This window comes from Narcine bancroftii, chromosome 7 (assembly GCF_036971445.1).
Source record: "Narcine bancroftii isolate sNarBan1 chromosome 7, sNarBan1.hap1, whole genome shotgun sequence".
Lineage (NCBI taxonomy): Eukaryota > Metazoa > Chordata > Chondrichthyes > Torpediniformes > Narcinidae > Narcine > Narcine bancroftii.
Window position 1 is genome coordinate 215,297,170 of NC_091475.1, and position 13,150 is coordinate 215,310,319.

General features: G+C 48.6%; 1 protein-coding gene across 4 annotated transcripts in view; it reads right to left on the reverse strand.

The window, feature by feature from the left end:
* Positions 1-327: 327 nt before the first annotated feature.
* apbb1 (amyloid beta (A4) precursor protein-binding, family B, member 1 (Fe65)) overlaps positions 328-13,150 on the reverse strand; it is a 109,750-nt gene continuing 96,927 nt past the window's right edge. For all 4 annotated transcript variants that reach the window (XM_069892314.1, XM_069892311.1, XM_069892312.1 and 1 more), the window contains 3 exons: positions 9,316-9,431; positions 2,164-2,340; positions 328-1,863 (listed from right to left, as the gene is read on the reverse strand). In XM_069892314.1, coding sequence (XP_069748415.1) covers positions 1,696-1,863; positions 2,164-2,340; positions 9,316-9,431 — 461 coding nt within the window. In that variant the 3' untranslated portion in view covers positions 328-1,695. The remainder of the gene's footprint in view (positions 1,864-2,163; positions 2,341-9,315; positions 9,432-13,150) is intronic.

Consider the following 13,150-nt stretch of genomic DNA (forward strand, 5'->3'; position numbering starts at 1 on the left):
ATGTACGAGGTGTGATGGTCAGTCTGCAAGGACCACGTCCAGCCCAAAGCCACACCAGGCTGACCCCTTGCACAGAACGCTTCGCCCACCTCGCGTCCAGAAGCTTCTGATCTAGGGACTGTTTCAGCCCTGTGGATTAGCTGGGCTTAAGATTGAATACTGACAGTGAGGTCAGTAGCAGAATCCCACCACCTTCTCTGCCCCAGCTGCCCATCTCTCAGTGGCCAGACTTGTTTGCGAAAGGGGGATAGAGTAAGGGAAGGTCGGGGATTGAGGCAGAGGGAAAGGAGGGCAGAGAAGAGTGTAAGTGAGACACAGACTCAGACAAAGAGGCAACACTGATGTTTATTCCGTTAACTCCGAGGACAGGGGAAGGGGCTGTGCCCTCAATGAGAATTAACATGTTTATGTTTAGGCGCGGGTACCAAACTGTTTCCCCCCCCCCCATCCCCACGAGCTCTGTTGACACTCCTACATTCCCACCCCCCCTCCCCCGCAATGTGTCACGAGCTTATGCCCAGATCACTGGGAGTGGGTGGTGGGGGGGGGGGGGGTGTGCACAGGTTCTGGGAGTGGGTGGTGGGGGGGGGGGAGGTGTGTGCATAGGTCCCGGGAGTGGGTGATGGGGGGGGGGTGTGCACAGGTCCCGGGGGTGGGGGAGGTGTGCACAGGCCACAAGAGTGGGGGCAGGATCCAAGTGAAATGGGAATTTAGAGACAGTGAGATCAGAGGGGTCAAGGCATGTGTGAAAGGTCAGTGTGAGGGTGTAGGGTTGTGGCAAGGGGTTGTGGAAAAGGTGGACAGGTCGGTCAGGTTGAGGGCGGAAGTATTGGACTGAGGGTAAGAAGGGCCAGTGAGGAGTTGGAGAGTGAGCAGAGGGTCACAGAAAAGCTTCCCAAACACATTGATCTGTACCAAGAGTTGCTCGGGATGGAGGGTGAAGGGGTGGAGGGTGGGATAGCAGAGGTGGGAGTGGGGGAAGGGAGAGATGAGGCCATTGGCAGTGTGAGAGGGCTGAAGTGGGGTACATGACAGTGTTGGGAGTGGAAGGAGATCGGTAGGGGTGGGAATGGAAGGAGATCAGTGGAAGGAGATCGGTGGGGTGGGAGTGGAAGGAGATCTGTGGGGTGGGAGTGGAAGGAGATCTGTGGGGGTGGGAGTGGAAGGAGATCGGTGGGGTGGGAGTGGAAGGAGATCGGTGGGGTGGGAGTGGAAGGAGATCAGTGCGGGTGGGAGTGGAAGGGTATCGGTTGGGGTGGGATTGGAAAGAGATCGGTGGGGTGGGAGTGGAAGGAGATCAGTGGGGGTGGGATTGCAAGGAGATCAGTGGGGTGGGAGTGGAAGGAGATTGGTGGGGTGGGAGTAGAAAGAGATCAGTGGGGTGGGAGTAGAAGGAGATTGGTGGGGCTGGGAGTGGAAGGAGATCGGTGGGGTGGGAGTGGAAGGAGATCGGTGGGGTGGGAGTGGAAGATCAGTGCGGGTGGGAGTGGAAGGGTATCGGTTGGGGTGGGATTGGAAAGAGATCGGTGGGGTGGGATTGCAAGGAGATCAGTGGGGTGGGAGTGGAAGGAGATTGGTGGGGTGGGAGTAGAAGGAGATTGGTGGGGCTGGGAGTGGAAGAAGATCGGTGGGAGTGGGAGTGGGAGACGGGGCTTGGATGGAGTGACTGTGCACAGGCCCTCGAGGTGGAGGGCTTCAGGGAGTCTGTGACCCCGACCGCTTCGGTTTGAGGGAGCCCAGGAGTGACTGCACCCCCTTCCTGACACTGGAGCCCACCCTCCTGGCGACGGAGTCGGCGCAGGGGACTGTTGGCGAGTTCCCGAGGCCGGGCGGCCGAGCATCCAGACACTTCTGGTAACGGAGCTGGGGACAGAAGGAGAGGAGGGTCACTGGGGCCGGGCAGAAAGGAGGAAGTCAGCCCTCCCAGACATCTCCCTCTCCCCTCCAATATTCCCACATTCCTGGCTCCATCCCCAGTAACAACCAAACCACCCCTCCACCTCCCCTTCCATCTATTCACCATCTCCACCTCCCCCTCATCTCTCTGCCCCCTCCTCCCACTCACCCTTCTTCAATTCCCCCTTCCCATTCACTTCCTCCCCCTTCCCCTCATCACCAACCCCCCCCTTCCCATCCCCTTCCAGCCTCATGCCCCACTCTCACCATGCAGGCAGCCTGTACAGCCTCAGAGAGACCAGCAGCATTAGGTTCACACCAGAACATGTGGCAGTCAAACTGGTCCAGGCCTGAGGCCATGATGAAGGCGAAGGAGTGGACGTCTCGGCCCACGCCCATGAAGGAAAGGAAGCGAACACGGCACTCAGCAAGGACCTCACCGCTCTGAGGGAGACAAGAGCAACAGAGGAAGAATCAGGAGGCGAGGTTGCTCTGGCAGAGAAGGGGAAGGAAAATAAGGGCAGCCCGGTTATCGTAGCAGTTCGTGCCACGCTGTTACAGCGATCGGAACCAGGGTTCGATTCCCGCGCTGTCTGTAAGGACTGTACGTTCTCCCCGTGTCTGCGTGGGTTTTGCTCGGGGGCTCCAGTTTCCTCCCACCATTTAAAACGTACCAGGGGGGAGGGGTGTATGTTAATTGGGTGTAATTGGTGGCACAGGCTCATGGGCTGGAAGGGCCTGTTAACATGCTGTATGTCTAAATTTTGAATTAAATTTAAAAATCCTTAGAGCTTCTACAGTTACAAGAAGAGCAAAAGGATAGAAAGGGACAAAATTAGTCCTCTTGAAGAGTGGTCACTGATGGATGGAGGCAGAAGAGATGGGGAGATCTTAGATGGACTTTATTCTCCTGTATTTACTCTGAAGATGGACACAGATTTATAGAAGTGAGACTACACAAACGTACACAACATCCGTTGGGAGTAAATGGTAACATCAACTGCAATTTCTGTTCAACCATCCCCCGAGACTCTCTCTCTCTCTCTCTCTCTCTGCCTGTTCCCTGGATCCCTTTCCTTCCTTCTCGTATAAGAGCTACCCCATTCCCCCCATCACTCAGCTTTTTTCTCTCTCCTCTACCCTTCCACCTGGATCCACCTCTGACCTGCACCTTCCACCCCTCTCCTTTTTATTGCTTCGTTGTGCTGGATCAGGCCCAAAACGTTGGTTACACTTTACTGCCTATACACACAGTGACCTGCTGAGCTCCTCCAGCACGTCTGTGTAGTGCAAGCAATCCACACCTACACAATGGGGTCATGAACACTGTACAGATTATAGAGGAGGTATTTTTTGCTGCTTTGAGGCAAATAAGGGGAGACAAGAAATTTCCTTGGACTCTGAGGGAGGGGGTTGCAGGAATTGTAGGGGCCCAAGCAGAGATATTTAAAACGTCATTAGCCATTGGTGAGGTACAAGATTGGAGGATGGCTAATAGAACATAGAAGTCTCCATCAGAGTACATGCCCTTCAGCCCACAGTGTTGTGCCAACCCAATAACCTTCTCTAACAACTGCCTAGAATTTCCCCACTGCAGAATCTTTCATTTCTCTCAGTTCCATGGACATGTCTAATCGCCTCTTAAATTATCCTATTGTATCTGCCTCCAGCACCGTTCTTGGCAGCACGTTCCGGACACCCACCGCTGTCCATGTGAAGAACAGGCACAAGGTTGTGGGAAGGAAGGAAAATAAGCAGTGAGGTCGTGGAACCTGTACAGATTAAAGAGGAGGAAGAGCTTGCTGTTTTAAAGCAAATAAGGGTGGATAAATCCCCCGGGCCAGACATGATATTCCCTCAGACCTTGAGGGAGGCGAGAGTAGAAATTGCAGGGGCTCTGGCAGAAATATTTAAAATATCCTTAGCCACAGGTGAGGTGCCAGAGGATTAGAGGGTAGCTCACATTGTTCCGTTGTTTAAAAAAAGCACTAAAAGTAACCCTGGAAATTATAGGCCGGTGAAGCTGAAGTCAGTAGTAGGTAAATTATTGGAACTTGTCCTAAGAGATTGGATATGCAATTATTTGGACAGCCAAATTATTTGGACTGATTAAAGATAGTCAACATGGCTTTGTGCTCAGGATAGGGTGGGGGGTAGGTTGTGTTTACTTAATCTTATAGAGTTTTTCGAGGAGGTTACCAGGAAAGTTAATGAAGGACCTCACTGCTCTGAGGGAGACAAGAGCAACAGAGGAGGAATTAGGAGGCGAGGTTGCTTTGGCAGAGAAGGGGAAGGAAAATAAGGACAGCCCGGTTATCGTAGCGGTTCACATCATGCAGTTACAGCGCCAGCGATCGGGACCGGGGTTCGAATCCTGCACTGTCTGTCAGGACTGTACGTTCTCCCCGTGCCTGCGTGGGTTTTGCTCGGGGGCTCCAGTTTCCTTCCACTGGTTAAAACTTACTGAGGAAGGGGTGTAGGTTAATTGGGTGGCACAGGCTCGTGGGCCAGAAGGGCCTGTTACCGTGCTGTATGTCTAAGTTTAAAATTTAATTAAAAAAAATAAATTTTGTAATCCCGAGAGGATTTGGATGATGGAGTGGAAAATTGGGTGAGTAAATATGCGGACGATACAAAAATAGCAGGAGTTGTCGATAGTGAGGAGGGTTTTTGGGGACTACAGAAGGATTTGGACTGTTTGGAAGGGTGGGCTGAAAGGTGGCAGATGGAGTTTAATGTAGACAAGTGTGAAGTGCTTCATTTTGGGAAGAATAACCAAAATAGGACACCTGCAGTGAAGGGGAGGGCATTGAGGAATGCAGAGAAACAGAGGGATCTTGGAATGACGGTTCAGCGTTCCTTGAAGGTGGATTCCCATGTAGAAAGGGTGGTGAAGAAGGCTTTTCATATGCTGGCCTTTCTAAATCATAGCATAGAATATAGGAGCTGGGAGGTGATGTTGAGACTGTTCAAGGCATTGGTGAGGCCAAGTTTGGAGTATTGCATACAGTTCTGGTCTCCAAATTATAGGAAGGATATCAATAAGGTAGATAGGGTGTAAAGAAGGTTTATGAAAATGTTGCCTGGATTGCAGTATCTTGAATACGGAGAAAGATTGAATAGACTGGGACTTTATTCATTAGAGCGTAGAAGATTGAGAGGGGATTTGATAGAGGTATTTAAAATTATGAGGGGAATAGCTAGAGTAGATGTGAATAGGCTCTTCCCCTGATGGTAGGGGAGATTGGAACAAGAGGACATAAGTTAAGGGTTAGGGGGCAAAACTTTAGGAGTAATATAAGATGATGTTTCTTCACTCAGAGAGTGTTGGCTGAGTGAAATGACCTTCCAGAAGAAGTAGTTGTGACAGGGTCAATTCTGTCACTTAAGAGAAGGTTAGATGAGTACATGGATGACAGCGATGGGGCTCCTGGTACCGGTGATGGGGCTCCTGGTACTGGTGGTGGGGCTCCTGGTACCGGTGATAGGGCTCCTGGTACTGGTGGTGGGGTTCCTGGTAACCGGTGATGGGGCTCCTGGTACTGGTGATGGGGCTCCTGGTACCGGTGATGGGGCTCCTGGTACTGGTGGTGGGGTTCCTGGTAACCGGTGATGGGGCTCTTGGTACTGGTGATGGGGCTCCACGTTGGTAATGTTTCAGACCAAAAGATAACCGTTTAAGGGATCTTCGGGGAGTTTGTACCCCAGAGGCGAGGCTGGAACCTGGAACTCATTGCCTGAGGGATTGGGGGAAGCAGCAGTTTTTGGATGAGCACTTGAATGACCAAGGGAGAGAAGATGATGGACTTAGCTGAGAAGAGGGATAACGTGGATGGGTCCTTGATGGCCAGCAGGGACTGGGTGGGCTGCAGAGTGTGTTTGTGGGTGGGTGACTATGACAGGATTGTTGGTCTGTGTCATGGAGGCGAGCAATGGGAGTGGCAATTTCAGACAGCAGAGAAACAGATCTCTCCACCCCTCTGGTTAATATTGGCCACGATGTCCACCTACGCTCATCTCACCTGCCTGCACTGGGCCCATTGACACCTTTCCTGTTAGAGGCCCCATCCCCAGGCAGCCTGTTTTTGGAATCTTGCCCCTTTCACCTTAAAACTCGAAATGATCCAAGTGAGATAAACCTGATCTCGTCTGCAGACACCAGCTGCAACACGATGTCTGAACTCGCGCTCAATGCATTAACCAATGAAGGGAAATAGCCCACTGACTCAAGGCCTCACGCAAACCAGTAACCCCCCACTGTAACAACCCCAGCCCCTGTAACAACTCCCTCTCCCGTAACCCCCATTCCCCCTGTAATATCCCCCCTTTCCTGATCGGAGTCTGCCAGACTCCCCCTCGCCGGAGCCTCTTGTTTCCGTGGAGGCCGTGCAATCTGCTGGGCCCCTCCAGCACAGGCCGGTGTCACCCTGTCACTGAATTATGGACCTCGGTACGTCAGCTCATCTCTGCCAGTGACCCCCTATAAAGGCCTTATCTCACTATTAAATTCCATACAGGCCACATGACATTGAAACAGAAATGGACCATTCAGCCCATTGAGTCTGCCCCACCATTCTACCTTGACCTGATCCGTTCTCCCACTCAGCCCCATTGCCCGACCTTCTCTTTTTTTGAATATTTTATTTATACATTTTCAAACTCAAACAGTGGCAACAATCTGTAATAATCTGTAATAGTAAAAACACACTACATTTTCCAATTATACACAAACTTCATCGTCAAATCCAATTTCGTCTCCTCCCTTATCCCAATGAACATATCCAGAGACCAAATTAAATAGATAATTACGTTGAAAAAAGAGATAGCAACAATTAGTCCTCGTCCCTTGTTCCTGTAGCATTTTTTCTGTGTCCCTTTACCTTCCAGACATTAGAGACGTAAAGACCAAAAAAACCCCAAAATAATTACACATTAAAAGAAAGAAAATTTCTTCGAAGAAGTAAGAACAAACTCAACAAAAAGGCAGAGATTGCCAGTATTAATCAGGAACCCACTACCGGCCTCCTGGTCTTTAAATTTTCGTGACTCAACCTAGTTAAGATGGATGGACTCCCCCCACCCACCAAGGAGGGAGTAGACGGGAACGGACAGAGCGATGAAACACAAGGAACTGCCCTATATCTTTGTACCTATAATGATGCAGGATACAGTTGCCAAATTTTAGGGAAGGGATCATATTTCCTCAAGTTATAGGTGATTTTCTCCAGAACACAGCTCTGCATTTCTGCATTCCACCGCGCAATGCCTAGATGAGAGTCCGTCTTCCAGATAACCGCTATGCAATTCCTGGCCACCACCAAAGCTTTCAACACAAATTGGATTTGAAATTTGGACAGCTTCATGTCCATGATGTTTCCTAACAGGAACAACTCTGGGTCCTGTGGAAACTCTTTACCTATGATTTTTCTGCCCGGCCTTCTCCCTAGAACCTTTGATGCCCTGGCTGATCCAGAACTGATCAATCTCTGCCTTAATTACACCCAATGTCCTGGCCTCCACAACCACTTGGCTAACAAATTCCAGATTCACCTCCTTCCGGCCAACTCGAAAGTGTCTGTATCCTGCTGCATTCTTTATCAATCTGCTTTGCTATACAAACATATAACCATAGAGCACAACTGCCCTTTGGCCCATCTAGTCTATGCCGAACATCTATTCTGCCTCATCTCAATGACCCACACTGGGACGATACCCTCCATATTCCTCCCATCCATGTACCTATCAAAGCTTCTCTTAAATGTCAAAATGTAGCCCACATTCACCACTTCAGCTGGTAGCTCGTTTCACACGCCAACCACTCTGTGTGAAGATGTTCTCCCTCATATTCCCATTAAACATTTCCCTTTTCACTCTTTAGCTATGGCCTCCAGTTCCTGGCTCACCTAATCTCAGTGGACAAAGCCTGCTTTAAATTACACTATCCCCATCAGAATTTTGTATGCCTCTATCAAATCTCCCCTCATTCTACACTCCAGGGAATAAAATCTTAACCTTATTGATATTTTTCCTATAGTTCAGTGACCAAAACTGCACACAATACTCCAAATGTGGCCTCACCAATGTCTTATACAACTTTGCCATAACATCCCAACTCCTGTACTCAATACTTTGATTTATGAAGGCCAAGATGTCAAAAGCTCTCTTTACAGCCCTGTCCACCTGTGATGCCACTTTCGGGGAATTATGTATCTGTATTCCCAAAGCCCTCTGTTTTACTACACGACCATTGACCGTGTACGTCCTTTCTTGGATTGTCCTTCCAAACTGCAACACCTCACACTTGTCTGTATTAAATTCCATCTGCCATTTTTTAGCCCATTTTTCCAGCTGGTCCAGATCCCTCTGCAAGCTTTGAAAACCTTATTGACTGTCCACAATGCCTCCAACCTTAGTGTCACCTGCAAACTTGCTGATCCAATTTTCCACATTATTATTCAGACAAAGTACAATGATCCCAGCACTGGTCGCCTCCAGTTAGATGGGCAATCATCTACTACTACTCTCTGGCTTTTGCAAGACATTGCAAAGGCAATGTCTTAACCAATTTACAAAGCCATGCTGAATTCCGAGCATCTGAACCGTCCCGACTAAACTCCCACGTGGAACCTTGTCAAAGGCTTTACTAAAGTCCACGTGGGCAACATCCACAGTCTTTCCTTTGTCAGCTTTCCAGGTAACCGCCTCAAAAAGCTCTGTAAGATTGATGATCTTACCAAGCACAAAGCCATGTTGACTATTCATAATCAAGCCCTTTCTCTCCAAATATTTGCATATCGACAATTACGTTTTGTGTTCTCTGTAAACTTATTAACCAGACAACATCAAGCCATTAATCTATATTAATGACAATACTCCCCCTTCCAAGAATATTACAAACACAAAGATGTGCAAAGACATTACCTGAGAGACATGAGGGTGTAGACATCGCTCAGAGCGAGTGTGAGATTATAGTCATTTTTCGGATATGTCTCTAAAAGGGGGTGACTGAGACATGCCTTTTTCACTGAAAGGGACTTAAAGGAACGGGTCAGTGTACAGATATCCCGTGAGACAGGAACCCCAGTCAGTGTACAGATTTTTTTTAAGGAAGGAATATATGGGTTGGCACAACATTGAGGGCTGAAGGGCCTGTACTGTGCTCCATTGTCCTATGTTCTATCTCCCTGAAACACAGGGACCCGGAGACACCAGTCAGTGTACAGTTATTCCTCTGAGAGAGGGACAGAAAGGCAAGTTGTGTACATATGTCCCCCGAGACTGAGAGACATTAGTCAGTGTACAAAAATCCCTGAGAGAGAGGGATTCACGGACATCAGTCAGTGTCTTTGGCTGACAAGTAAACCTACTGCATCTCTGCACATAGGTACGAGAAGCCAGCCTCCTCCTGACCCAGCTCACCTCCTCACCGACCACAGTGACTGTAGCAGAAGCCACGTTGACAATGACCGGCGTCCAGCTCTCTCTGCTCCTGTTCTGTGTGCTGTTCTCCAGAGCGCTGTTAATCACATCCATACCTGATTGAAGGCAGAGCACAGGCTCAAATCAGATGGATATTTGGAGACCAGCTACTCATTAGACACTTTCATGATTAAGGCATGAATGTAGAGGGCACGATTCAGAAATATGGACAACAGTTATTGGTGTTGAGAGTGAGGTAGGAACAGTTTGTAGCTGCAGGATAATAATGATGAGGACTCCACACAGTAAGGTGTGAGGGAATGTGGAGGAACAGAGGATGCTTGAGCCTATGGTTAGGTGATGTGGCAGTGCTGGTGGCCAGAGGGTGTTGAAGAAGGCAGGCGGGGTGTACGACACTGAACAGAGAGCTGAAGGTACCAACTCTGTGCTGCCTCCACTGGATGCAGTGCTGGAAACCACACTGTAGGAAGGATACAATAAGATTGGAGGGTGACGAGAAGAAGCCAAACAGCTGGGGTAAAGGAGGAAATCAGATAGGGAGGGGGTGGGGAAATTGGCAGTGAGCGATGGGAAAGGAATGTACAGGGAAGAGGAAGGGTTCCCTCTCCCACTGGTGAGGGAGCTCAGTGAATGATCTACTTGGGGTGTGGGTGACCACATCCCTTGCCATTCCATCCCCCCCCCCCCACCCTCACCAAAGCCCATACAGTCCCATCCATCCCAAACTGTGGAGAGATTTCTGGGCTGTGGCAAATTTTCCCAAGCATCCTGGGCCAATATTTGCCACAAACAAACATTGATAAGCATATGTTATTGGCTCATGGACTTCCCCACAGCACTGAACACAGGAATTGGTCTGGGATAGTCAACGTGGCTCTGTGCATGGTTGGTAGGGGAGATATACGAAAAGATAACCAAGAAAATGATTGAAGGAAAGGCTGTGGATTTTGTCTACATGGATTTTAGTCAGCTCTTTGACAAGGTCCCACATGGGAAGTTAGTCAGGAAGCTTCAGACGCTTGGTATTTATGGTGAAGTAGTGAACTGGATTCAACAATGGCTGGACGGGAGAAACCAGAGAGTAATGATGGATAATTCTTCTCAGACTGGAGGTCTGTGACTAGTGGTGTCCCTCAGGGATCGGTGCTGGGATCATTGTTGTTTGTTGTCTATATCAGTGATTTGGATGATAATGTGGGAAACTGGATCAGCAAGTTTGCAGGTGAAACTAAGATTGGAGGCGTTGTGGACAGAGAGGAAGGTTTTCAAAGCTTGCAGAGGGATCTGGACCAGCTGGGAAAAAGGGCTGAAAAATGGCAGATGGAATTTAATGCAGACAAATGTGAGGTGTTGCAGTTTGGAAGGACAAACCAAGAAAGGACGAACACGGTAAATGGTCGGGCACTGAGGAATGCGATAGAACAGAGGGATCTGGGAATACAGATACATAATTCTTTAAAGTGGTATCACAGGTAGACAAGGTCATGAAGAGATTGCAAGGTATCACTATAGCCGTTCTCCACAGTAACATGAATACTCCTTTGGATACAGCTGTGGGAATGACCTATCTGGGCCAGGCAGCAACCAGACCAACAACACTGTGGTCGGCTCTGAGCCTCAGAGGGAAAGGTGGAGTCAGGCAGAGCGACTGTCATAAGGGACTCAATGTTACGAGATTCTGCGGCTGTAAGAGATTCCAGGAGAGTGTGTTGCCTCCTGGGTGCTCAGGGCCAGGATTTCTCTGAGTGTGTGCAGAACATTCTTAAAGGGGAGGGAGATCAGCCAGAGGTCGTGGTACATAATGGTACCAATGACACAGGCAGGAGTCCTGCAATGTAAGTTTAGGGAGTTTGGGAAGAGGCTGGAATAGGCCCTCTATGGTGATCTGTACCAGTGGACGGGTTGCACCTGAACTGGAGGAGAACCAATATCCTGGCCGGGAGGTTGCTAAATACTGCTGGGGGTGGGGGAATTTAAACAAGATTCGCAGGGGGCTGGGAACCAAAGTGAAAAGGCAGTTGGCACACAAGCAGGGACAGCTGGCGGGGAGTTTGTGTGGAAGGACAGGCAGAGAGGGCAACATTAAAGCCAGTGGCGATGAGTTGTAATGCAACAGGGACCCAGTCTCATGTAACAAATACTGGGCTAAAGGTTTATATTTAAATGCACGTGGCAGATATGATGTTGTGGTCATCATGGAATCGAGGTAAAGGATGGAAGTCATTAGGAGCTGAATGTCTAAGGATACACAGGATATTGAAAGGACAGGCTGGTAAGCAGAGGGGGTGGAGTGGCTCTGTGGATAAGGAACAACATTAAAATATTGGAAAAAGGCAACATAGGATCAGAAGATACAGAATCATGTGGGTTGTTAAGTTAAGAAAAGGCAAAAGTAAAAAGACATCATTGGTAGTTATATCCAGACCTCCAGACAGTAGCCGGGATGTGGACAACAAATTATAACAGCAGATAGAAAAGGCGTGTCAGAAGGGCAATGTTCTGGTCGTCATGGGGGATTTTAACATGCTAGTTATTACGAGCTCCGATTTTAGTAAAATGGGATTATCTCTGTAAGGGATAGTATACACAGAAGGAACTGAATGTTAACATTTAACATTTCACACAAGCACCATCACAAATCACAGCCCAGTGACAATTCAATATATTGGAAGAACTGAGGGAAAGTTTGTCACAGTCTGTTCCAGATTCATGTCATTTGCAAAGACCTTGTGATATTGCAAGGGAGAACCATTCTGACGGCTGGAGAGAAAACAATTTTGTGAAGCAGCTCTTGTGGCCAGATATTCTGTGGAATATTGTGTGGAATTCAGAGCAAAGAAAGCCCTGTGAACGACTGGGCCTTTTCAGTGGATTGACCTGTGCCAGGAAGGTCTTTTTGGAACAAAGTGCTTCATTCTGACAGTGGAGATCACTTGGAGAGACTGGTGCCAGGGTCTTGGAAGCTTCGTGGAGGCTGCCCATTTCAAGTTTCGCTGATAACAGGAGTGCTATGACCACAGCTCATGAGGATGGACATTTCTTCAAAGGCAACACGAGGAGAATTGATGTCTGTAGCAGCCACAACTCCAGTCTTCCCATCAGTTCAACATTAATTCCTGGGCATCAAATTTCAAAGGGCCTGCACTTCAACACTGAATTTGAAAGACTGAAGTTTGAAGTAACTTTCTAGATTTTGGTCTGGGCTGAAATGGTTGGCTGTCTCACTCACATGCGCACGCCCACACGTGCACACACGCACGCTAGGATGCTTGTGCATAGTTGGGGATAGATTCAGTATTAAAGGATAGTTTGAGTTAGAAATAAAATTAGTGTTTAAAATTAAACACAGTCTGGATCATTGCCCATTACCATTTGTCACGTGTGGATCATAACAAAGTAGATCGGGAAAACCAGGTTGGGCCTGGATCTCAAGAGAGAGAATTTGTAGAAAGCTGACGAGATGGCTTGTTGATGAGCCCATGAGGGGATCGGATGTACTGGACTGGGTGTTGTGTAATGCCCCAGAGGTGATAGAGAGCTTAGAGTCAAGGAACCACCGGGGTGGGTGGGGGGGGGAGGGGGCGCGGCAGAGATCATAATATGATTGAGTTCAATTTGAGATTTAACAAGGAGAAACTAAAGCCAGATGTGTCAGTATTTCAGTGGAAAGGGAATTCCAGTGGCACCAGAGAGGAACTGCCCAAAGTAGCCTGGAAGGGGGCACGGGTAGGGAAGATGGTTGACAAGCAATGGATGGAGTTTCTGCAAGAAATGAGGAGATACAGGAGAAATACAAACCAAAAAGGGAACATAA